Consider the following 24,941-nt stretch of genomic DNA (forward strand, 5'->3'; position numbering starts at 1 on the left):
CCCTTGATCATTATGTAGTGTCCTTCCTTGTCTCTTGTAATAGTCTTTACTTTAAAGTCTAATGTGTCTGATATGAGTATTGCTACTCCAGCTTTCTTTTGACTTCTATTTGCGTGGAATATCTTTTTCCATCCCTTTACTCGCAGTCTATATGTGTCCCTTGGTCTGAAGTGGGTTTCTTGTATGCTGCAGATGTAAGGTCTCATTTTTGTATCCATTCAGCCTGTCTGTGTCTTTTGGTTGGAGCATTGAATCCATTTACATTTAAGGTGCTTATTGGCATGTATGTTCCTATTATCATTTTCTTAATTGTTTTGGGTTTGTTTTTGTAGGTGTTTTCCTTCTTTTGTGTTTCCTACTTAGAAAAGCTCCTTAAGCAATTGTTGTAAGGCTGGTTTGGTGGTGCTGAATTCTCTTAACTTTGCTTGCCTGTAAAGCTTTCGATTTCTCCATCAAATCTGAATGAGATTCTTGCTGGGTAGAGTATTCTTGGCTGTAGGTTTTTCTCTTTCAGGACTTTCAGTATATCCTGCCACTCCCTTCTGACCTTCAGAGTTTCTGCAGAAAGATCAGCTGTTATCCTTATGGGTTTTCCCTTACATGTTATTTGTTGCTTATCTCTTGCTGCTTTTAATATTTTTTCATTCTGTTTAATTTTCGTTAGTGTGATTAATATGTGCCTCAGTGTATTTCTCCTTGGGTTTATTCTGTATGGGACTCTCTGCGCTTCTTGCACTTGATTAATTATTTCCTTTCCCATGTTGGGGAAGCTTTCCCCTATAACCTCTTCAAATATTTTCTCAAACCCTTTTTTTTCCCTTCTTCTTCTGGGATGCCTATGATTCGAATGTTGGTGTGCTTAATGTTGTCACCAAGGTCTCTGAGACTGTCTTCCATTCTTTTTATTCTTTTTTCTTTTTCCTGCTCTGGGCAGTCATCTCCCCCACTCTGTCTTCCAACTTACTTATTCGTTCTTCTGCCTCAGTTATTCTGCTGTTTATACCATCTAGAGTATTTTTGATTTCGCTTACTTTATCTATTACTGTTTGTTTACTCTTTAGGTCTTCTGAGTCCTTATTAACTGTTTGTTTTATTTTCTGTATTTTGTTATTGAGATTTTGGATCATCTTTACTGTCATTACTCTGAATTCTTTTTCAGGCAGTTTTCCTAGTTCCTCCTCATTTATTTGGTCTTGTTTATTTTTAACTTGTTTCTTCATCTGTGACATATATTTTTGTCATCTCATTTCCCCCCCACTTTGGATGGGCGCAATTGTGTTCCTGTCCCACTGGGTGTTTGGCCTGACGTTTCGAGCACTGGAGTTTGTAGGCTGTTGAGTATAGCTGGGTCTTGGTGTTGAGGTGAGAACCTCTGGGAGACCTCACTCTGATGAATATTCCCTGGGAACTTGGTTTCCCTGTTAGTCCAATGTTTTGGACTCAGAGCTCCCACCTCAGGAGCTCAGGCCTGACCCTGAGCTTGTGAATCAAGATCCCACAAGCCGTGTGGAGCAGGAAAATGAAAAAAAATTTTTTTTAAAAAAAGTAGAAGAAGAGCAGAACAATAGCAAGATAGAAAATATGATAATAGGAAACTAACAGATGTGTTAGAAAAAATTTAAAAAAAAAGATGGAGCAACAACTGGAAGGTAAGGCAACTGCAATAACCTAAGTGAGGAGGTGGGAAGAAAAAAAAAGAAAAAGAAAAAAAAAAGCCAGAAAAGGCCTTGGCTGTGGGGGCGGGGCTTAGACAAGGGTGGGGGGGGGTTAGGCAATGGGCAGGGCCTACGCTTAGAAAAGGCCATGGGGTGGTGAGGAATGGGGCTTAGGCCCAATGAGGCAGAGGGGCCGTGGGGGTGGTGCGGAATGGGGCTTAGGCCCAATGAGGCAGAGGGGCCCAGGAATGCCTCTGGTCCTGGGGGCAAAGGACCAGGTCAAGGTACCCAGCGGGTTCCCTGAGCCCAAGTTGGTGGGAGAAATGCTAGGCACCTCCCCTAGTCCTCCAGTCTCGGGGAGTCGCTCCCCCTTGGGTTCTCTTCTTCCTCACCTCCTCTCTCCTATTCCTCTAGGACCCTCACAGCTGCAGGTGGCACTGGAAGGCAGGAGACCATACTCTGATGCCCAACAGGCTTCCCAGGGCCAACTGGGCTAGGTTAACACCTGCAGCACTTCCCCAGATCTCCCAGTCTTGTAGGGTCTCTGTCTGCCTCTCTTCCTCTCCCCCACCCCCCACTCTCCTAGGTCCCAGGCAGCTGGAGGGGCCTTGAATTGTGAAAGACCAGGTCTGTGAGCCTAGCAGGCTTCCCAGAGCTAGTGGGCAGGGGAAATACCTTCTCCGCCTCCCTTGATCCTCCAATCCCAGAAGGCCCCCTCCCCTGCCCGCCTCTCCTCTTCTCCCCTGCTTTCCTTCTACACCCCTAGGACGAGTGAGACCTAGAGGGGCACCTGGAGGACCAAAGACAAGGCCTGGGGGCACAACAGGTCTCCCGGTGCCAAGTGGGTGGGGAGATTTCCTGCAGCATCTCCCCGGATCCTCCCGTCCTGCAAGGTCCCCCCCACCACCGTCTGCCTCTCTTCCTCTTCTCCTCTCCTCCCTCTCTCCCACACCTGTACGACCCACTTAGCTGGAGAGACTGAAGGACCAGAGTCGGGAGCCCAGCAGGCCAGCTGGGCCCAATTGGGCAGGGGAAAGGTCCTCTGCACCTCCCCTGGTCCTCTGCTCCTGGAACGTCCCACCACCAGTCTGCCTCTCTTCCTCTTCCCCTGCCATGCTCCAACGTCCCTGGGACCAACGCGTCTGGGAGGGGACCCTGGAGAGTTGGAGACCAGGCCCGGGAGCCCAGCAGGCTTCCTGGGCCAGTGGGCAGCGGAAATGCCTTCTGCTCCTCCCCCGATCCTCTAATCCCAGAGGGTCCCTCCCTCCTTCTGCCTCTCTTCTTTTCCCCCCACTGCTTCCCTCCTGTACTTCTAGGACCAACAGCTGGGAGGAGCCTTGGAAGGTGGAGGACCCGCCCAGAAGAAATACCAGTGGTGCCGCCCCTATTCCTCTGACCTGGAGAGATCCCTTCCCACCCCCACTGTCTGCCTCTCTCCCTCCCCCCCACAACCCCAGGATCCTCGTGCTGGAGGGGGGCCCGGAGAGTGAGGGACCAGGCCTGGGAGCCCAGTCAGCCTCCCTGGCCAAGAGGGCAGGTGAACCTCCCTCTCGCCTCCCCATCCCCCAGTCTCAAAGCCCCCACCCCCACCTGTCCGCCTCTCCACCTCCTCACCCCTCCTCCCTCCATCCCACACCCCCAGGACCCAGGCAGCCCAGAGGGGGCCTTGGAGAGTGGAGGACCTTGCTGGGGAGCCCAGCAGGCTCCCAAGCCAGGGAGCTCAGCAGGCCTCCTGGCTGGGAGAAATCCAGTTTTGGTTTTGGATCTCCCCAGCCCCCAACGGTCCCTCCAGGCAGGAACCTACCCCCCAGCTACCCCCAGGGGTGCCGGTCCCATCCGGCTTCCCCTTCCCTGCCCCCCTGACTTCCCCCAGGTTCTACCCAGTTGCTCCAGGGTTCCTGCGGTCTGCTTGGGCCTCAGGTCCCCTGCTGGCCTCCGGCAACCTATTTGTGGAGAGACGCGTCTTCCCATGCCACCATCTTGACTCCGCCCCCTCAGCTGTCCATTCTTTACTTTTTAGTAAGGCTTTCAAGGTCATCAATTTTCTGACCCTTCCTTATACTAATTGTATTAATTGTATTCTCCAAGGAAACTCCTCCTGGCCAGTTCCACTGATCTTTTTATGGACATAGACTATTTCTTTGTAACCTGAATTTTGGACCAAACTACCCGCCTCTGAGAATAAATGGAGTAACATTAATAACACCAGCTCACATGTCACAGGCTCAGTGGTCCTACCTGCAGATCCATTTAATGCCAGCCACCCCTGCCCCACCTCCAGGTATGTCTGGGAGGCTCCAGAGATGTCTGATTTACATTCAGTGAATGAATCCACTCTTACCAGGTGTTGTCCCTGCCCCCACTTGCAGCATACGGCTTTCTGATGAGTGCTACCTCTGCACTGTTAGATACCGCACCCTCTGCTGGCACCCAAAGCTGCGCCACTGGGCCCTGGGGTCTCAACGTCTGGCCGTATTTAGCGTATCTCGAGCCTGATACGCTACAGCCTCATCGTGCCGTAGCCTGTTTCCCTGGGTGAGATGGAGAATGTCTCTCTTCCCTTTGCATTACGTTCTTTTGGGGGAGGGTTGTGAAAAGCTGTGCTTCTGGGGTTCCGATGTTGTGCTGCATTTTTAGACTTTTAGACCTGTCGCTTTTTTTGAATCAAGTTGGGCTGGGATGGGGATGCAATCTGAGTGACAGTCCTTATGCTGGGGTTGGAATCACCTTTCCCCCAAAGACCTGTGCTCTGTGGCTGCCTGGATTCTTGTTGTTTGGCTCCTTCTCTTAAAATGCATTATTTCCCAGAAGTGTTCATTCCATGTCCCCCCACCCCCACCCACATACACATGCGTCTACCTGCCAGCCACACCCCACATGTCTGAGCCCCAGCAGTGGAAACCTTCTAGGCTTAATGAGATTTTCCACTTGCCTACTCTTACACATCTTTTAGTTCCCAGTTGAAATATTTTCTTACCCTATAGTGATCTTCTTTAAGAAGTCTTTCCTCAAGAACCCACCAAGTTTAGTTATTCCTTGTGCCCTGTTTTTGTGCTATGTCAAAGTGGTTTATAATGACTGTTCTACATCAGCTAACTCCCTGCTGTACATGAGTTCCTACCTTTAGACACTTCTTACTTCAATCATTATGGACACAGTTACTACATAAGGCTTCCTAAAACAGTGCTTTGATAATGCTGCCAATCTTCAATAACTCCCATTTCCTATAGGAAAAAATTTAAACTGCTCAGCCTGGCATTCAAGGACGTCCACAATATGCCCCACCTACATTCCCAATCTGGTTTCCCATTCATCCCCTAGTGGAGCCCTGCTCCAGCACAGCTGTCCTCCAAAGACCCCTCTCCTGGCTTTTGCTTATGTTCTCTTTTCTTCTTCATTGTTTAAAATCTTAACCATCCATGACATACACACATTCAAACATTATTTGCTCTGTCAGTAATTAATTAATAAAAATAACAGAGGTAAAGCCCTTAATAGCACCTTGTATATAGTAGGCACTTGATAGATATTAGCTGATATTATTTGTTCTCATTGTATTTTCATTGTTATTTCAAGAGGTCCATGGTCACCTGGACTACAGGGAAGAATGACAGTCATTGCCCTTGCCAGTCTCAGCTAAAAGCACAAGAGTCTGACATAGTAATAACTGATTACAGTGCTATATAATGACTAAGTAGGAGATTAGTGCTGAGTGTCTCAGGGGCATAGTGCAGGAAGGGCTGAGGATAGTATTCACTGAACAAACAGTGAATTGGCCTTGAAGAGTAAGTAGAAAGGTTTATATTTTTCTTTGTAAAAATTTTGCACATTTCATTGTAGATTTATTCTAAGAAGTATCGGTAAAGGATACCTGTTTTAAAGTTACATTTTTAAATTGTTGTTGAAAGATAACTATTGATTTTTGTAAACTGAGCTTACATCCAACAACCTTGCTGTACTCAGAGTTTGTTAGTAGATTCTTTTTGGTTTCCTGTGTGTATGATCATATTGTTTGCAAACAATGATAATTTTGTTTCTTTCTTTGCAGTACTTATCCATTTTGATTCTTCTTCATGCCTTTCTAAATTCATTAGGTACAGTGCACAATTGTACAATTCACTACAGTTTTAAGTATGATGTTTACACTTTTTGTTAGATGACTTTTATCAGGTTAAAGAAATTTCCTTTTAAGTTTGCTGAGAAATTTTGTAATTAATGAAGTGAATTTTATCAAATTCTATTGAAATAATTGTGATGTTTCTCCTCTAATTTATTGTTGCAAAGAATTTCTAATTGTTTTTTAATTGAGATACTTTCTCATGACGTATTCTTTAATACGTTAACCTAAATCTGTTTCCTTTCTCCTACTCCAAAAGTTCCATTCCCATTAACACCAACATAATCACTCATTTGCTTTATCCTACATTACATGCAACAGTCTTAGAATATGTTACTGAACCAAACTGGGGTTCACTTACCCCGTGTTCAGCAAAGGCAATCCACCGATACAGAGTTGTGGTGAAGGAAAATGTAGTGTTTATTGCAGGGTGCCAAGCAAGGAGAATGGGCAGCTAATGCTCAAAAGACTTGAACTCCCTGAGGGCTTTCAGGGAAAGATTTTTAAACGCAACCTTAGGGGTGAGGGTTGCAGGGCATGTGACCAGCTTGTGGACTTTCTTCTGGTTGGTTGGTGATCAGGATGATATTTTGGGAATCTTAATCATCAACCTTCTGGTTCCAACGAATCTGGGGTCTGTGTACTTGTGGTCAGCATGTAGTCACCATCCTCCACCTGGGTGGGAGGGGGTCTTAGTTTCTGCAGAACAACACAAAGATATGCACCAGATTGTTAGGTATACCCCTTCAGGAGGAACTAGGAGTCCTGTAACTCTATTGTTTCAGCTATTCAAATATTATTACTTTCCTTGCTTGACTGATTTCCTTTGTTTCCGCATTCCCTCACTTCTCTAATTAGTCTGCTTTTTGGAACTTGGGGAAGGCCTAGGAGACTAAAGTCCTTTTCCTACAAACAAGAAATAGGGGACACAGAGGGACTTTTGTACCTGGGAAGGCCCCGCAGGGTCCTGCTAAGTTTCAGTCCCTACTTTTCTTTGCTACTGCTCAGTTCTCAGGGCACGGGCAGAACAAGAAAGGTAATAAAGCTGTGGATGGAGGAGTTAATCATAAACTTGATGGGAGAACTCAGTTTTTTAGGGGGACTGGGTTTCAAACAATAATACAAACAAAATGGTATCACCATCAATGTGATTACTGAAAACATTTTAAGATTCTGGTTTTGCAGTTCCTTTTGTCCTGATATTGCAGGGAAAAATAGATGGGGTGCAAGAGGCTGCTTGTGTCCCAGGTCCTAGGTAAGTCCCTGGGATGGCCACCAAGTGTGGGTTCTTGGCTGCGTACAGGAAAGAATTCAAAAGTGAGCCATAGTAAAGTGAAAGGTTTATTCAGGGAGATACACACTCCAGAGTGTGGGCCATCTCAGAAGGCAAGAGAGGCCCCAGGCTATGGCGTTGTCAGTTTTTATAGCGGTGGGTAATTTCATAGGTTAATGAGTCAGAGGGTTATGCCAACAATTCGGGGGAAGGGGTGGGGATTTCCAGGAATTGGGCCACTGCCCACTTTTTGGCCTTTTATGATAGGCCTCAGAACTGTCATGGTGCCTGTGGGTGTGTCATTTAGCTGATATATTACAATGAGCGTATACTGAGGCTCAAAGTCTAGTGGAAGTCGACTTGTCCACCATCTTGGACCTAGTTGGTTCTAAACAGTTTGTGTCCATAACAGCTATGTCATTCTTTTAAAGGTTGTGCCCTGCCCACTTCCTATCTCACTAAGGTACATAAGACTTGTTTTAGTTACTTAAAATTTAAGTGAGCTGAAATCAACCATTGTGAAATGTTTCCAGACTTTCACTGCATCCTTAAATTAGAAAACAATTTTTGATCATATGCTTCATTCAAGCTATTGGATATGAGGAACTGTGGGCATGCACATTTATTGAGAACTTCCTATTTGACTTTCTTGAACTCATATCTGATGTATTTCATAATTGTAATACCTGGGCTAAATAATCCAAAACTGATATTTATTAGTTCTGAGGCTTTATTTTAAAAATATGACCAAATTTTCCATTGGCACTCCCAATACTCTTCCCCAAATCATCCAAAGCCCAGAAACTGTAATAATCTTCCTAACACCCTCTTACTGAAACTCCCCATGATTCCCTATAGTTTGTGTTCTCTTTGCTGCAATGAATAATAAATGAAACTTTTTCAATTCTTGGTGTAACCTTGACCTTAAAGGCTTTGTTTTGACGGGACCTAAAAGACATATCAACCAATGGCAATGGATTACTTTTTATTTTGGTCCTGATTTTGAAATGAAGTAGGACTCTGTGGGGCCCTCATGAGTACAAATCCTTTCCGTCTCCCTTGCTTCTTGTTTGTAGGAAATAGGCTTCATTCAGCCTCCTGGACCTTCCCTGAGTTCCAAAGGGCAGATTCAAACAAGTGCTAATCAGGGAAGGGAGGGAATGCAGAAACAAGGGAAGAGTAGTCAAGAAACAATAGTGCAGCCTTGGGGAATATACTTAACAATGTCCTAGAGTTCTGAAGGAACTAAGGCTCCTACCCAATGGAGGATGGTAACTTCAAGCTGAGCACAAGATTCCTGGAACACCACCCTGTTACCTCACCACCAACCAATCAGAAGAAAGCCACAGACCCTACATCCCTCACCCCAAATTTTGCCTATAAAAACTTCTATAGGCAAAACCACCAGGGAGTTCAGGGTTTTATAGTACAAGCCACCCATCCTTGTACTGGCACCTTTACAATAAATGCTGCATCTTCCTTCTACTGACTACAGCCCAGTGTCAGTAGATTGGTTTACTGCCCACGGGTGAGCAGACCCAAGTTTGGTTTGGTAACAATTTGAACAAATTAACAATACAAATAAATAAATATTCATTAAGACAGGAGAAGTTTGAACACTGGATATTTTGGTATTAAGCAATAATTTATTTTTTAAGGTGGGATAATGGTATTGTGGTCATGATAGGGACAGAGTAAAGGGACAAAGTAGTTGATTAAGTAGTCAATCCCACTAGGGGATTGTAAATAGAAAAAAATTATGGGACACCCCTGTAAGCTAATGATTACTCAAGAAAGCAAGTCTGCTTAACCGCAAAACCAAGCAGGCTTGTTCATCAACAAAACCATGCAACATAAGCACGAGACATGCCCCCAAACAATAAAACAATGGTGGCATGAGACCCACATCCTGCCCAGTAAGCTCAGTAAGCTAATGATCCCTAGGATATGCTCTCTGCACACATAAGGAAACAATAATTTATGGAAAGGTGCTCATTGTACAGAGAACTGAAATAATTTTTACAGTCCTGGCTTGATCATGTAGGGACAAGAAACTCCCCTGCCCAACCTGGAGGAGGAGCTGATAATGGAAGCATGCCGTCAACTCAAGAAAAACAAAGAAGATCCTTTTCCCCTCCCCACTTTTCCTTTGATTATAAAAGTGTAGCCCACTAAGTTCTCTGTGTGGCACCCTCTTGCCTGCTTACTTGAAAGCCTCACGACTGTCCTATTCTAATAAATCACTTCTTATCTATCACCTTGCCTCTCGCTGAATTCTTTCTGTGCTGAGACATAAAGGACCAGGCCCCTCAGAGCCCCCCTGAAACCACACCTGCTGGTTTCAGTCAGTTCCCCTCCTTCCCCCAAATAGTTATTTTTTAGAGATAACACGCTTAAAAATCTATAGGTGAAGTGGTATGTCTGATATTTGCTTCCTAAGGGGAGAAGTGGTTAGAGCTGTACTATAGACTATTAAGATTGTCAAAATGACAGTAATTGTTAAAGGTTGTTAATGAGTAAGGTAATTATTCTGTTCTTGTATATGCTTGAAGTTTTCCAAAGGTCTTTTAAAAAAAGATTTCTTTAGGAGACAGCATTATTGCAAGTTCAAAGAAAAGGTCACAGCATGCACCCAAGAAGAGTGAAGCATTGCTGTTTGGAAGGAGGGGGCTTTTTCTCTTTTACCTCCCACGCCTGAAATCAAGGCTGTTAAACAGGTGTTCCTAAGTGTCTCAGGAAGATAAAACTCTGAATTACATGAAATTGCAGGTAAAACCCAGGTGTACCAGTAGCTTTAATTGACAGACTCTTCTGACATCCCACCAGCTGTTCCCTCCCTACTCATCTCACTCCATCCCAGCATCTCCCCGCACATCCAAGATGGTGGGTCAGCACCGTGAAACAGGTCTGCTCTTCCTCTCGCAGCGTGCGCCGCCGCCGCCGCCGCCGCCGGGATGCGCAGGCGCATTCGTGCTTCCCTCCCGACCTTGGCGGATCGCGCCTGCGCGGTGGGGAGTGACTCGCGGCTCCGGCGCTGCTTTGGGCTGGTTGCAGTCTCAGCTTGAGGGCGGCCGAAGCGGCTGGCTCGTTTAAGATGAGGCTTCTGCTACTTCTCCTGGTGGCGGCGTCGGCGGTTGTCCGGAGCGATGCCTCGGCCAACCTGGGCGGCGTGCCTGGCAAGAGATTAAAGATGCAGTACGCCACGGGGCCGCTGCTCAAGTTCCAGATTTGGTGAGTATGTGCGCCGGCGCCCCGCTGCCCCGCCGCGCCTCCGCTCGGCGCCTCTCACGACGCGAGGCCCCGGCTTCGCGGCCTGGAGGGCTGACCCCTTCCCTGGCCCGGAAGAACGGCGCCAGCAAGCCTTCCGCTGCCTGCCTTCCCGAGGCTCTTCCTGGGGGTGGCCAGGCCGCCTTCCTTGCCTCCAGCTACCGCTCGCTTCTTTTTTGGTTCCTGGAATGGAGGGAATGGGGAAGGAGGGCACGAGAAGGTTAAATGCTGCAAGGGGACACTTATCAGTACGGAGGGCCGGTCGGCAGCGTCACGCCATGGCCACCCGGCTGCCTGCGGAGGTGGGCATGAGTCGGCGCAGTGTCGGCGGAGGAGCCCCCGCGTTTGTCGTCGCTCCCCTTTTCCTCAGGGTTTTCGCGGTTTGCGCCGGGCGGCCTCGCGGCCCCGCTAGGCGAAGGTTAACTCGGGTCGTTGGAGGGGACGCGCGAGGGACAGACGCCTTTTTCTCCAGGACCTGCCGGGGTACCTGTTGGGCGAGGGAGTAGGGATTCTGACAGCTGATAGGCTTCGATGGGGAGGCTGATTCTCCGTTTGCAGTTTCCAAAGTGTTTTTGTAAAGGAGCACGTTGCTCTGCTGACAACCGTTCGCTCCCAGACTGCATCTTCTCTCCCATTCCCTCTACTCGCGTGAGTTCCCTGCCCTGGCATGTCTTTCTACCTTTCAGATCTCTTAGGCATTCAGAGAAATAGGGAAAACAACCCCTCTTCCCCTCAAACCCGGCAGTTTTCGACAGTGTTCTGTAAGTGATTTAGTTGTTACCTAGTTAAGTATTAAAAGCAGGGCAGTAATGCATGTGATAAGGTAAGTGGTGTTGGGGAAGGTTTCAAAGGCTCAGATTAAAAACTAAACCCCAAATTACAAAGTTGTGGAAATTAGAATCCTGTATTTCAAAAGATGACGTTTTTTCAGAATAGGATGGTCAAATTAGTAAGTTTTCAGAGCCCTGATACTTTGGAATATTGGTTTTGGCCATAATGCATTAAAATCAGCTTTTTCAAACTTGATGTGTTAATATAAGTGTACTAAAGTTTAGGTTTTTTACTTTTCCAACCACTGTGTTGCTTAGTTTTTAAAGACTAGGCAAATCTTTAATATTAAATCATTTTAAGTGAGTTTTAATTGTAAAGAGTCAGAAAATAAGATGGTAAGTATTTTTAGAGTGAAAACTACAAACCTTGCAATTTTTTTCTGATTAAAAAAAAAGCTCCCTGTAGTGTTTACTGTGTGCCTGGCATATATCATCATATATCATCTTTCATACTGTAAATGGGAGTTGTGGCTTGACCATTCTGCCTTTTCCCCCATATTTATTTATTTTTTCCATTAGAAAGTGGCATTCATCTTATTAACATAAATATTGTTAAGGATTAAGTGTGATACTTTTAGATTTAACTAGTTAAAAAACAGACTGCATTTTACAAGTTATGTTATTTTTCTGTTTCATATCTCTTGGTTTCACTTGTGCTTTTCCAAAATACTCTTTTATAGCTGCTTATATTGGAATACTTGTCACAGTAATTTAACAGACATACCTTACAAAGTTTTGAAAATGTGTAAACAAATGTAAGGAAGGGTATTTAGATCTTCAAGTTAAACTTTTAAAAAAGTCTTAAGTACTTTAGACTTTTTTTTTTTTTAGTTTATTTGTTTATTGGCTGTGTTGGGTCTTCGTTGCTCCACAGGGGTTTCTCTAGTTGTAGAGTGTGGGGCTAGTCTTCATTGAGGTGTGTGGACCCCTTTATTGCAGTGGCTTCTCTTGTTGCGGAGCACGGTCTCTAGGCGCGCAGGCTTCAGTAGTTGCGGCACATGGGCTCAATAGCTGTGGTGCATGGGCTTATTTGCTCCGTGGCATGTGGGGTCTTCCTGGACTAGGGGCTCAAACCCGTGTCCCGTGCATTGGCAGGCAGATTCTTAACCACTGCGCCACCTAGGAAGTCCCATTAGGTAGACTTTTGGTGCTTAATTTTTGTGTCCTTTTTTTTTTTTTAGGTAGAGAATTACAAACTTGTCCCAAAAGTTTAAGTATTCTCTTTTATGGTCATCCTGAGCATGTTACATACAAAAATGCTTCACTTTTTTTTTTTTTTAATCTGTAGATGGGAAATAACTATTAATGTGCCCTATGCCCTACCAAATACAGGTAAATTTAGCTTGTTGTTTCTTTTTCCCCCAGAGATTAATCTGTATATAGTAAAGTGAATATTTGGTTTCTGGTTTTGGTGGAATCTCTTGGGCATTTATTTGCAAGTTTGTTTGGGAAAGGAGAGGAAGCTAAGACAATTGAGGGTAAATATGTGAAAATTCTTTCAATTCCATTTGAAATCTGAGTGCGATAAAATGCAACTTTTCATTAATTACCAGTGTTAACAAAGAAGACTATTTTTTACCTTCCTTTCCATTGCTTTTGTCCCTTATTATTTTATGTTTATTAGGAGTACTCTTCAACTTAATATATCATCTGTTAATTGTGGCACTTTTGTAATGATACTAGAACAAAATAACACAACACATAAGTGGAATTGAAGACAGAGATGAAGCATGCAGAATAGCTTAAAACAAACTTTCCTATTCTGTGTTGATGTATTTTCTCAATAAATCCTCATTTAATACCTGCTTGTGCCAAGGGGTAAAGATACTCTGGTGAACAAGACAGATGTGTCTCCCCTTGAAGCCTACAGAGAAGCACAGTATTACTTTACGTACCTGAGTGTTGGGTTTATTACATCTGTTGATTGAGCAATTGAATCAGATAAGTTTGATGACATTGTGTATTTGGGGAAAAAAATTATACAGCTTATTTGGACTCTAAGTATTAAACATAAAAAAGGAAGTTCTCCAATCAGAGCTTAAAGTTCCCTTGTCACATTTTCCTTTCTTGTGATTTTTATGTGTATTCCGATAGGTGCTGTTTGACATGTTTGTATGCATGTTTTTTTCCTCCCATATCTGTGAGTTAACATGTAATCAGACCTGCAGCATTTCATCAGTTGTTGCAGTTTAAAGAGATTACTGTCTACCGCTCTTTATGGTTAATACTTATTTGAACATTTGACAAATGATTTACTAAGAATAGTAGATTCTTAGTAGCTTAAATAGTAGATTAAATAGTAAAGTTAAGATTTCAAAACGTAAATTTTTTAATTTTCCAATTTTTCCAATTTTTAATTTAAGAATCCACTGCTAAAAAAAAAAAAGAAGAATCCACTGCTATAATTTTAGGACAACCAATTTCTTTCTTTTTTTTTAAGAACTTTTATTGAGATACAGTTAACAGACAATAAACAGCATATATTTAGAGTGTACAGTTTGGTATCCCAATCTCCCAATTCATTCCCCCGCCAACCCTCCCCGCTTTCCCCACTTGGTGTCTATGTTCATTCTCTACATCTGTGTCTCTATTTCTGCCTTGCATTTCCTCTTTCATAGTTGTTAGCATTTGCCTTATGTATTGAGGTGCTCCTATATTGGATGCATATATATTTATAATTGTTATCTCTTCTTCTTGGATTGATCCCTTGATCTTTATGTAATATCCTTTCTTGTCTCTTGTAACATTTTTTATTTTAAAGTCTATTTTATCTGGTATGAGTATTGCTACTCCAGCTTTCTTTTGATTTTCGTTTGCATGGAATATCTTTTCCCATCCCCTCACGTTCAGTCTGTATGTGTCCCTAGGTCTGAAGTGGGTCTCTTGTAGACAGCATATGTATGGGTCTTGTTTTTGTATCCATTCAGCCAGTCTGTGTCTTCTGGTTGGTGCATTTAGTCCATTTACATTCAAGGTGATTATCGACATCTATGTTCCTATTACCGTTTTCTTAATTGTTTTTGTTTTTGTAGGTCCTTTTCTTCTGTTACGTTTCCCACTTAGAGAAGTTCCTTTAGCATTTGTTGTAGGGCTGGTTTGGTGGTGCTGAATTCTCTTAGCTGTTGCTTGTCTGTAAAGCTTTTGATTTCTCCCTGGAATCTGAATGAGATCCTTGCTGGGTAGAGTATTCTTGGTTGTAGGTTCTTCCCTTTCATCACTTGAAATATATCATGCCACTCCCTTCTGGCTTGCAGAGTTTCTGCTGAGAAATCAGCTGTTAACCTTATGGGAGTTCCCTTGTATGTTATTTGTCATTTTTCCCTTGTTGCTTTTAATGACATTTCTCTGTCTTTAATTTTTGTCAACTTGACTGCTATATGTCTTGGCGTGTTTCTCCTTGGGTTTATCCTACCTCAGACTCTCTGCGCTTCCTGGACTTGGGTAGCTATTTCCTTTCCCATGTTAGGGAAGTTTTCAACTAGACTCTCTTCCAGTATCTTCTTAGGCCCTTTCTCTCTCTCGTTTCCTTCTGGGACCCCTATAATGCAAATGTTGGTGCATTTAATATTGTCCCAGAGGTCTCTTAGGCTGTCTTCAATTCTTTTCATTCTTTTTTCTTTATTCTTTTCCACATCAGTGATGATCACCATTCTGTCTTCCAGGTCACTTATTCGCCCTTCTGCCTCAGTTAATCTGCTGTTGGTTCCTTCTAGTGTATTTTTCATTTCAGTTATTGTGTTGCATAACTCTGTTTGCTCTTTAATTCTTCTAGGTTTTTGGTAAACTTTTCGATCTTTGCCTCCAGTCTTTTTTCAAAGTCCTGGATCATCCTCACCATCATTATTCTGAATTCTTTTTCTGGAAGGGTGCTTATCTCCTCTTCATTTAGTTGTTTTTCTGGGGTTTTATCCTGTCCCTTCATCTGGTACAAAGTCCTCTGCTTTTTCATTTTCTCTATCTTTCTGTGGCTGTGGTTTTCAGTTCCACAAGACGAAATACTTCTGATACTGCTTGATACTGATGTCTGCTCTTTTGTGGAGGGAGCTATCTAGGAGTTTCATGGGTGCTTCCTGATGGGAAGGACTGATGGTGAGTAGGGCTGGGTGGGCGGAGCTCAGTAAGACTTTAATCTAATTTGGTGGGAAGAGCTCAGTAAAACTTTAATCTGCTTGTCTGCTAGTGGGTGGGGCTGTGTTCCCACCTTGTTGGTTGTTTGGCCTGAGGCTACCTAACGCTGGAGCTTACAGGCTCTTTGGTGTGGCTAATGGTGGACTCTGGGAGGGCTCACGCCAATGAGTACTTCTCAGAACCCTTGCCACCAGTGCCCCTGTCTCCTTGGTGAGCCACAGCTGCCCCCACCTCTACAGGCAGCCCTCCAACACCAGCAGGTAGGTCTGGTTCAGTCTCCTATGGGGTCACTGCTCCTTCCCTCTGGGTCCCGGTGAGCACACTTTTTTGTGTGCCCTCCAACAGTGGAGTCTCTGTTTCCCCCAGTCCTGTGGAGGTCCTGCAATCAAATCCCACTGGCTTTCAAAGTCTGATTCTCTGGGGATTCCTCTTCCTGTTGCTGGACTGCCAGGTTGGGAAGCCTGACGTGGGGCTCAGAACCCTCACTTTAGTGGGTGGACTTGTGTGGTATAACTGTTCTCCAGTTTGTGAGTCACCCACCCAGCATTTATGGGATTTGACTTTAATGCGATTGAGCCCCTCCTATCGTCTCATTGCGGCTTCTCCTTTGTCTCTGGATGTGGGGTGTTTTTTTTTGGTGAGTTCCAATGTCTTTCTGTTGATGATTATTCAGCAGTTAGTTGTAATTCCAGTGCTCTTGCAAGAGGAAGTGAGCGCACATCCTCCTGCTCTGCCATCTTGATCCTATCTCCAGGACAATCAATTTCTAAATGGAGTTTTAAGAGGTAAATGCAGCAACTACTAGAACAGATTTTAATATAAATTTATACCAACTTAGCATAGAGGCAAGAAAATAAAGATCTAAGTCTGATTTGGATGTTGATACTGATCAAGATTAGTAAAAGGCTGAATTGAAGAAATCTGAGAAATTGAGTCATAGAGATCACGTTAGTTACTTAGACAACATTTGTATATATAACAAATATTTGAGCACCAACTCTGCAGAGGTGCTTTGCTTGGTGCTGGGAATTCAGTTCAGTGCTCTCACAGATGTTAAAGGCAAGAGTAGAAGGCCGTCATTAATCCATGGACAACATGTAAAATTACAGTTGTGTTAATTGCTGTAGGAAAGTAATATGGTATGAAAGAGACCTAGTAATGGGATCAGGAAAGGTTTCCATGAGAAAATGAACTTTGAACTGATATTTGAAGGATAGAATGTATTTAGAGAGCGCTTTTGAGCAATGGAAATAACATGTTCAGCTGCCTTATAAGAGGAGAGAACAGAATTTCTTGAGGCCAAGGCTGCTGACCTTAACGACTAAAGAGAAGGTGGCACAGATCCTGGGAGGTCTGGATGGCCATGTTAAGGTAAAATCAGTAAGGATCATTGTGGAAAAGACATTACAGGGAACAAAAAATAGATGTGGGGAGACCATTTGGGGGGACTCTTGGAGTTGCCCAGGCAAGAGACAGTGGAGCTTCGAATAGAAAAATATGGTGGTAGAAGTGAAGGGACAGGTTTTTAAATTTTTTTTATTTTTTATTTATTTTTTGTTGTTCATTTATTTGTTATTGGCTGCATTGTGTCTTCGTTGCTGCGTGGGCTTTCTCTAGTTATGGCGAACGGGTGCTACTCTTCGCTGTGGTGCTTGGGCTTCTTATTGCATTGGCTTCTCTTGTTGCAGAGCATGGGCTCTAGGTGCATGGGCTTCAGTAGTTGCAGCAGGGCTCAGTAGTTGTGGCGCACGGGCTTAATTGCACCAAGGCATGTGGGATCTTCCGGGACTGGGGATTGAACCTGTGTCCCCTGCATTGGCAGGTGGATTGTTAACCATTGTGCCACCAGGGAAGTCCCAGGGACAGGTTTAAGAGATCTTTTGGAGATACATTTAGCAGTTCTTGGTAATTACATATTTGAGGGGCCAGAGAGGTGGCATTCAGTGTGAGGTGTCGAAGATGACTCCTGAGTTCTAGAAGGATGCTTTGCCATTCACTGTAATGATAAACAAAGGAGACAGTTTTTATGGGTGTTTTTCTTGGGGGGGGATGGAAGGGGAGGAATCCTGTGTGGTTTTTTTTTGTAATTGAAGTATAGGTTACAATATTGTGTTACTTTCAAGTGTACAGCAAAATGATTCAGTTATATATATAGCGTATATATATTCTTTTCCAGATTTGTTTTCATTATAGGTATTACAAGATTTGAGTGTAGTTTCCTGTGCTACATAGTAGGCCCTTGTTGTTTACCTGTTTTATATATTGTAGTTGGTATGGGTTAATCCTAAACTCTTAATTTATCCCCCCCTCCCCCAGCCATCCCCTTTGGTAACCACAAGTTTGTTTTGTTGTTCAATTTTTAAAACTAAGAACAGTAGCCAGGGAAAATCCTAGGAAGAAATTTTCATCTTCCCAAAATAGTCACAGTAACTGAAACTTAAAAACTTAAATAACAGTTATTTTATTTCTCCAAACCTAAGATATGATGGATTGTAAGATACACCATTATTCTATATACCACTCAGAAGGAAAAAAATATAGCCATTTAAACCATGACACAGGGTTATAAACCTTGGTTTTTAAAAAGATGCTAAATAGGAAGCATGTACTGCTTGGAAACAGTGAAATAAAGGAGTAATAAGAAGTTGATCCACATAGTAGAGTAGTAGTAGAGTGCTATAGAGAACAAATAAAATGGTAGCTGCTGCACCTGCCACTGTTAGAGTTTTAAAGTTACATAGAATTTGTCACCATTTTGTTTTTTTTGTTTTTGTTTTTACCATTTTAAACAATAAATACTCAGGAACCAACTGAATACCATGCACATAATAGTTGTTTCTTCTTAATAATGAATGAAGTACTTCAGTTCCGAGCTTTTAGATGTAAGTAAAATATGAATGGTTTTATGGTTTTATCTCAGAGAAAATTGGAACATTGTTTCCTTACAGTTTGCCATTAACGTAAGTGGTGGAAGTAAAATTTAATATATCATTTGGAAAGTTCATAAATAACCTTATAAATTTTGAATGGTATAGGTACTGGGAAGCTGAGCATTTACTGGACTAGCAGTTTGGAGGCCTAGTTACTCATCTGCCTTTTATCTTCTGAATGACTTTGGGGAAATACTTAATCTCTTTAGCTCTCAACTTATTCATCTGTAAAATAAAGGTGTTGGTTGCATTCCAGTTACCTCTAACATTTTATTATTCTACTAGATACTGTTAAGCTTAAAGAAAAAAATGAAAGCATGCATGTATGTTTCATTTCCATCTTTGTCACTTGAGTGTAGTTGGAGTCCTCTGGTTCATTTGATTTTTGTCACTGTCACTGCTTTCCAAAAAGGAAAATAGTGTTTTCACATACTTTATCTTGATTGGGATTGATGAGGAAGAAATCTTGACCATAGATTTTAGCACTCATAATCAAGCCCTTGGTTTTTTTGTTTGTTTTTTTGTTTTGTTTTGTTTTTAATTTTTATTAGAGTGTAATTGATTTACAGTGTTGTGTTATGAAGCCCTTGTTTTTAATGCCCCCTTTTTCATGCCACTTTTTTTCCAGTTTCGTCCAATTTTTAGGAGAATAGGAATTTGTCTTTTACAATAACATTTGAAAACCAATTGTGTGGTGGGAGAGACAGGCATGTAAACAGTATTACAGTAAAACATTCTGTTCTGAGTGTTCTAAAAGAAGTCTTAAAAACCCAGAGAGAGGAAAGATTACCTATTCAGGGGTAGCTGGAAGGCTTTGCAGAGGAGGAAATGAAATCTTGAAGGGTATGGGGAACTCCACCAGCAGATACAGAGAATGAGCTTTACTAGCTAAAGGAAGAACACATGCAAATGAAGCCTGACTCAGCGTAGAGGAGGGGGGAGGAGACAGGAAATGAGAGGTGGAGTCAGATAATCAGTTAAAAACATCTCACACAGTGTACCTGCTACTACCTTTTATCAGGTGCTCATTATCATAATTTATTTTTATTGTCTTTAATGTTGTAATCGGAACTTCAGTAAATAAACCTTTGAAAGCTTTACTTACTGACTTTCAGCTTAAAATGAAAACAGCTTTCTGGTTATTGATGTGGAAAGCTCAGCTTCTCCGTACAATGGTGCGGAATTGAACCTCAGAGACAGAATTTTGGGTGAAGTAGAAAAGGATAGCTTTATTACTTTGCCAGAGAAAGAGGAACACTGTAGGCTCCTACCTTGAAAAACTATGTGTCCCAACCCTTGAGGATTTGATGAGGAATTTTATAGCAATAGTTCAAGGGGCTGGTGGCGGGTGGGGGGGTGTTGCTTGCTGACAAGATTAGGGTGTGAGCAGGGTCTCCTGAGCTGGGTGAACTTCTCTGGTCCCTTTAATCTTGCCTCAGGTGCTACCTTGGCTGCTTCTCCCTTGATTAGCAACTGTTTGAATCTGCCCTTTGGAATTCAGGGAAGGTCGTGGAGACTGGAGTCTCACCTGTAAAAAACAAAGGGACAAAAAGGCTTCCATGCCTTGGAGCCCCACAGGGTCCTTCTCCATTTCACTATGAAAATAATGTTAGCTGTAAAAATAATAAAAAAAAGAAGTATATGGAAGAAAGTGAAAAATCCTTGTAACTCTTTAATAACATTTTGAAGAACCTCCTTCAAGCCAGCTCTTCACACAGACACATGCTATGTTATATAATTTTATTTTAATGAGTTCATAGTTGTATGCTTCTTTTGAAATTTGCCTTCCCCTCCATCACTTATCTTTTCATATTAGTAAATACTGATTTGTATCAACAGGCTTAGTATTCCATAAGATGGATATGCTCTAATTTATTTAAGCCACTGAATCTTTTGTTTAATATTTATGTTGGTCATAATTTTTCATAAAATTACTTTAAGAGGACTATCAGAAATTTTGTGTACTTGTGCAATTAGTTCCATAAACTAAATCCATAGAAGTAAAGTACTATGATTATGTTAGTGGATATCACATTTAAAATTTTTACATAGTAAAACCAGTTAATACTCCTATTAGAAGATCTTAAAGTGGGTTGGGTTTTTAAAATTCTCTAGTTTATTGCACTGTTATTAGAGAATGTGACATTTGCTGTTATGTTTTATTCTGCGGACATACTGAGGATTTAGGCCTGGGAGACAGCCTCTCAACTTTGAGGGACCCTTCTGAAGAGGTAAAGGAGGAGCCAGGATATATAGGACTTTAAAAAAAAACTGCAGGTTATGGAAACAACAAACGATTACTATTAATTAAAGAAAACCAGAGTTTTCTTTCTCAAGTTAATGAGTGTAGTGCTTTTCTGTGTATGGGAAGATGCAAGAGTCTGGGCTTATTGAAATTCCTTTGATACGTACCTTAACTTTCTAGGTCCAGTATCCTGTTTTTCTCCATCCTGAACTTCCTCAGGGTGCGCAGTTGGGGGTGTCTGCAGTAGCTGATGACTTGATGGTTGCAACATCCTTTGTTTACTGAGCTAGCTGTAGACATTCTTCATCCACATACTTACTGGGCTTTCTATGTGACCTAACATAGATGGTCAGTTGTTGTAAATGTTCTGTGGTTTCTCAGGGTATTTTCTATAGGAAAAAAAATGATGTATCTGAATTTCATCTATTGATGATACTATTTAGGTTTTTTGTACTTTTTGTTTATTATTCATCTTCTATCACCAATTCAGTTTTCCACCCATAAATTTTCTTTAGGGCCTCAAGATATTTTTTAAATTTCTGCTTTTTGGTTTTGAGGTTTCTTACAGTCCTTATCTCTTTTTATCATCCTTTTCTTCTGCTTGCAGAATATTTTTGGATTTTGAATCTTTTGTTCGTGGTTTCTTGGCTCTTTCAATTTGTGGCATTTTTTCCATAGTCCTTCAGGTGGTTTTTTTGTTTGTTTTTTTCATTCCTGTTTCTCAAGCAAGACAAGGGAAACAACTTCAGATATTATCAATTGGTGAACTGTTTCTTCTTCATTAGACTGTTACCAGCTTACTCTTTCTTCTTCATTAAAATGTTGCCAGCATTAGAAAGGCATAGATTTTTGTCTGTTTTGCTTGCTGCTGTATCTTTAGAGCCTAAAACAGTACTTGTCATCAGGCAATATTTATTGAAAAAATGAGTACAATCCTTTGGTAGTCCACTGTGGTTGGTCCTGACATAACCTGTCTTTTCCCCCTCACTTCCCCTTTAAAAATTCCTAACTGGAGTATGGATGGATTCAGGTGGATTTTTATCTGGTTGACCTCTGCTTCACTTTGGTAGCTTTTAGGCATAGAATATGATACATGTAAAACTTCAGCCTTTTGAACATGCTCTGCACTCAGTAACCTTCTTGACCTGGCCTCCATCTCTACTGGTGGGGCTAAACTTCCAGAAATCATTGTATTATTGTCAGTCATGTTTGTGCTACTCTGAATTGCCAACACATTCTTACTACTTATCCCATTGGTGGCTTTCTAAGATTCCTAGGGTTTTTTTTATTGAGTTTATTCTTTTTTTTTTTTTTTTTAAAGATTTATTTATTATTTATTTTTCTGGCTGCATTGGGTCTTTGCTGCGGCACGTGGGCTTTCTCTAGTTGCGATGCGCGGGCCTCTCATTTCTGTGGCTTCTCTTGTTGTGGAACACAGGCTCTAGGTGCGTGGGCTCAGTAGTTGTGGCTCTCAGGCTTTAGAGCACAGGCTCAGTAGTTGTGGCACATGGGCTTAGTTGCTCTGCAGTATGTGGGATCTTCCTAAACCAGGGATTGAACCTATGTCCCCTGCATTGTCAGGTGGATTCTTAACCACTGCACCACCAAGGAAGTCCCATTTGTATCTTTTTTAGGTTCCACATATAAGTGATATATAATATTTATCTTTCTCTGGCTTATTACACTTAATGTGATAATGTATAGGTCCATCCCTGTTGCTGCAAATGGCATTATTTCATTCTTTTTCATGGCTGAGTAATATTCCATTGTACATATGTACCACATCTTTATTTATTCACCTGTTGGTGGACATTTAGGTTGCTTCCATGCCTTGACTATTGTAAATAGTGCTGCTATGAACATTGTGTGAGCACTCTTGTTTGTAATTTTTTTAAAAAGCATTTTTCAGGTTAGTCTATTCACCCCCTGAATATCTTATTTCTTGTGTGGTTTATAGAGCCCCTTGTTCAGATTTCATTGCTTAAAACACTTAGAGCAGGTGATGCACCAGACAAATGTCTGTTACTACTTCATCTACTAAACAGAGCAAGGAGAAATAAAGATTACATCTAAAAACGCAGTTTTCAATGATCAGTGAACTGTTGGTCTGGTCAGTGCTGTTGGCAGTTATAAAGCATGGTATTTACAAAATACCTTCCTGATTTTCTGGGTACAGAATGAGAGAAATATTAGTTGAAATTCTTAGAATGCAAGTAGAGAAACCAATTTGAACTGGTTTAAACAACACATTTGGAAATGCATTATTTTTCATTTTTATTTTTAAATTGTATTTATTTATTTATTGGCAGCATTGAATCTTCATTGCTTTGCCCGGGCTTTCTCTAGTTGCAGCGAGTGGGGGCTACTCTTCATTGTTGTGTGTGAGCTTCTCATTTGTGGTGGCTTCTTTTGTGGAGCATGGGCTCTAGGTGCATGGGCTTCAGTAGTTGCAGCACATGGGCTCAGCAGTTGTGGCATGTGGGCCCTAGAGCGCAGGCTCAGTAGTTGTGGCACATCGGCTTAGTTGCTTTGCAACATATGGGATCTTCCCAGACCAGGGATCAAACCCGTGTCCCCTGCATTGTCAGGTGGATTCTTAACCACTGTGCCATCAGGGAAGTCCGGGAAATGAATTTAAAATTACTAAAAGAATGGCGGGGGGTGAAGGGAAAGCTGAGACGAAGTGAGAGAGTAGCATAGACATATATATACTACCAACTGTAAAATAGATAGCCGTTGGGAAGTTGCTGTATAACAAAGGGAGTTCAACTCGAGAATGGATGATGCCTTAGAGGACTGGGACGGAGAGGGTGGGGGGGGTAGTCAAGAGAGGAAGGGAATACGGGGATATGTGTATAAATACAGATGATTGAACTTGGTGTACCTCAAAAAAATAAATAAAATGAAAAAAAATGGTATAGAATCCAAAGGCAGGAATGCAGCAGTGCCTCAAGATGGGCTGAAATAGAAAACTTAAAGGTTTGAGAGGACTGCATTCACTCTTCCTCTGGCTCACATCTGCTCTCTTCTCAGTAAAATATATTTCATTTGTATTTTTCTCTTTGAAGATTGATTTACCTCCTCTCTTTAGTCCTTTTGAAAGATTACCACTCTCCTCTATCCACAACAGCTCTGATTAAACCTGTCTGGAGATAGTTACTTTTTAAAATCCCAGTTCTTCATTTTTAGGGAGGGAACTCAAGGCTTCTTGGGACAGGTTTGCATTTCTGGAACATTAGATATTGGCAAGGGGTTGAGTCTTATTATATAAACAGTATCCAGTCCTATGTGTGGGTGGGAGGACAATTGGAGGGGAGGTTATTGTAAATAAAAGGGAAAGGTGAGTTCAGGAGATGTGAAAAATAGAAGGAAATCAAGTATTTATTTCATAATAGTAAGTATCTGAGATTTTGCCCTGTTTTCCTTTAATAAGGAGATTGGAGAGGTTGGGGTTTGTAACAGACTCAAGTTTGATGTAAATAGGTATTTGATTGCAGTTGGGGCAGATGTTAGTATAGAAAAGGAGAAGTGGGATAGTTGGAACCATGAATTAGGAGATTGAAACGTGACGAACTTAAAAGCACAGAATCTATTTGAAATAGATGGACAAATTTCTTAAATTTCCTTTCTATTCATTACAGAAAGATGATCTAATTTGTATGCAAGTTCTTTCTTTTAGAAAATCAATCTTATAAAAGTATTGTGTAAAATATTTTCAATTAAGCAGTTGCAAAAGATGATTCCATATAGTAAGATATTTTTGTATTTCAAGAAAGAGATTTACAAAGTGATTAGGACTTAAATTAAGATTTATTTTCATAGTTTAATTTACTTTTTAAGGGCCTTTGGTCCAGGGATAGAAGAAATAGGCAGCTACAGCATATTTTTAGCATGTTAACATATTTATTTGTTGAAGGTATACCATGAGTTATATCGTTCTACTCACTGACCCAGAAAGAGTGAAAAGTTGAAAGAGCTGGGTGTGGTGGTAGAGGTGGAATGATTACCGGCTCCTTACCATGTGTGCCTTTAATTTCACATTTTGCCCACCTCGATAAACACTAGGTATGTTTTTTTGGAAAACGTCTGTTGCCAGTAGAGTTTGCTATTTCAAAACAATTTGAACATTTGGGGGAAATTATTATATAGGGGAAAAATTACTTGTTTTTTCTTCACAAGTCTGAAGGCAAACATAGGGAGGAAAGTTTATTTATGCATAAGTAAAGTTGCCTAAAAATATATTTTGTCAGTCTTGTAAACTGCTTCATTTTTCAGAAACAAGAAGTGTACAGTTTTTTTGTTTTGAGGTATAACATGTTGGTTTCAGGTGTACAGTGTAGTGACTTGATGTTTGTATGTATTGCAGAATGATTACCACAGTAAGTCCGGTTAACACATCACTATACAGTTACATTATTTTTTCTTGTGATGAGAACTTTAAAGATCTGCTCTGCTAGCTACTTTCAAATATGGAATACAGTATTATTATAGTCACC

At 41.7% G+C, this 24,941-nt stretch overlaps 1 protein-coding gene across 1 annotated transcript in view; it reads left to right on the plus strand.

Annotated features, from left to right (window-relative positions):
- Positions 1-10,032: 10,032 nt before the first annotated feature.
- The window catches only part of SELENOT (selenoprotein T), a 28,461-nt gene continuing 13,552 nt past the window's right edge, over positions 10,033-24,941 (plus strand). The window contains exon 1 of the mRNA XM_057739491.1: positions 10,033-10,276. Coding sequence (XP_057595474.1) covers positions 10,140-10,276 — 137 coding nt within the window. The 5' untranslated portion in view covers positions 10,033-10,139. The remainder of the gene's footprint in view (positions 10,277-24,941) is intronic.

This window comes from Hippopotamus amphibius, chromosome 6, assembly GCF_030028045.1.
Source record: "Hippopotamus amphibius kiboko isolate mHipAmp2 chromosome 6, mHipAmp2.hap2, whole genome shotgun sequence".
Classification (NCBI taxonomy): domain Eukaryota; kingdom Metazoa; phylum Chordata; class Mammalia; order Artiodactyla; family Hippopotamidae; genus Hippopotamus; species Hippopotamus amphibius.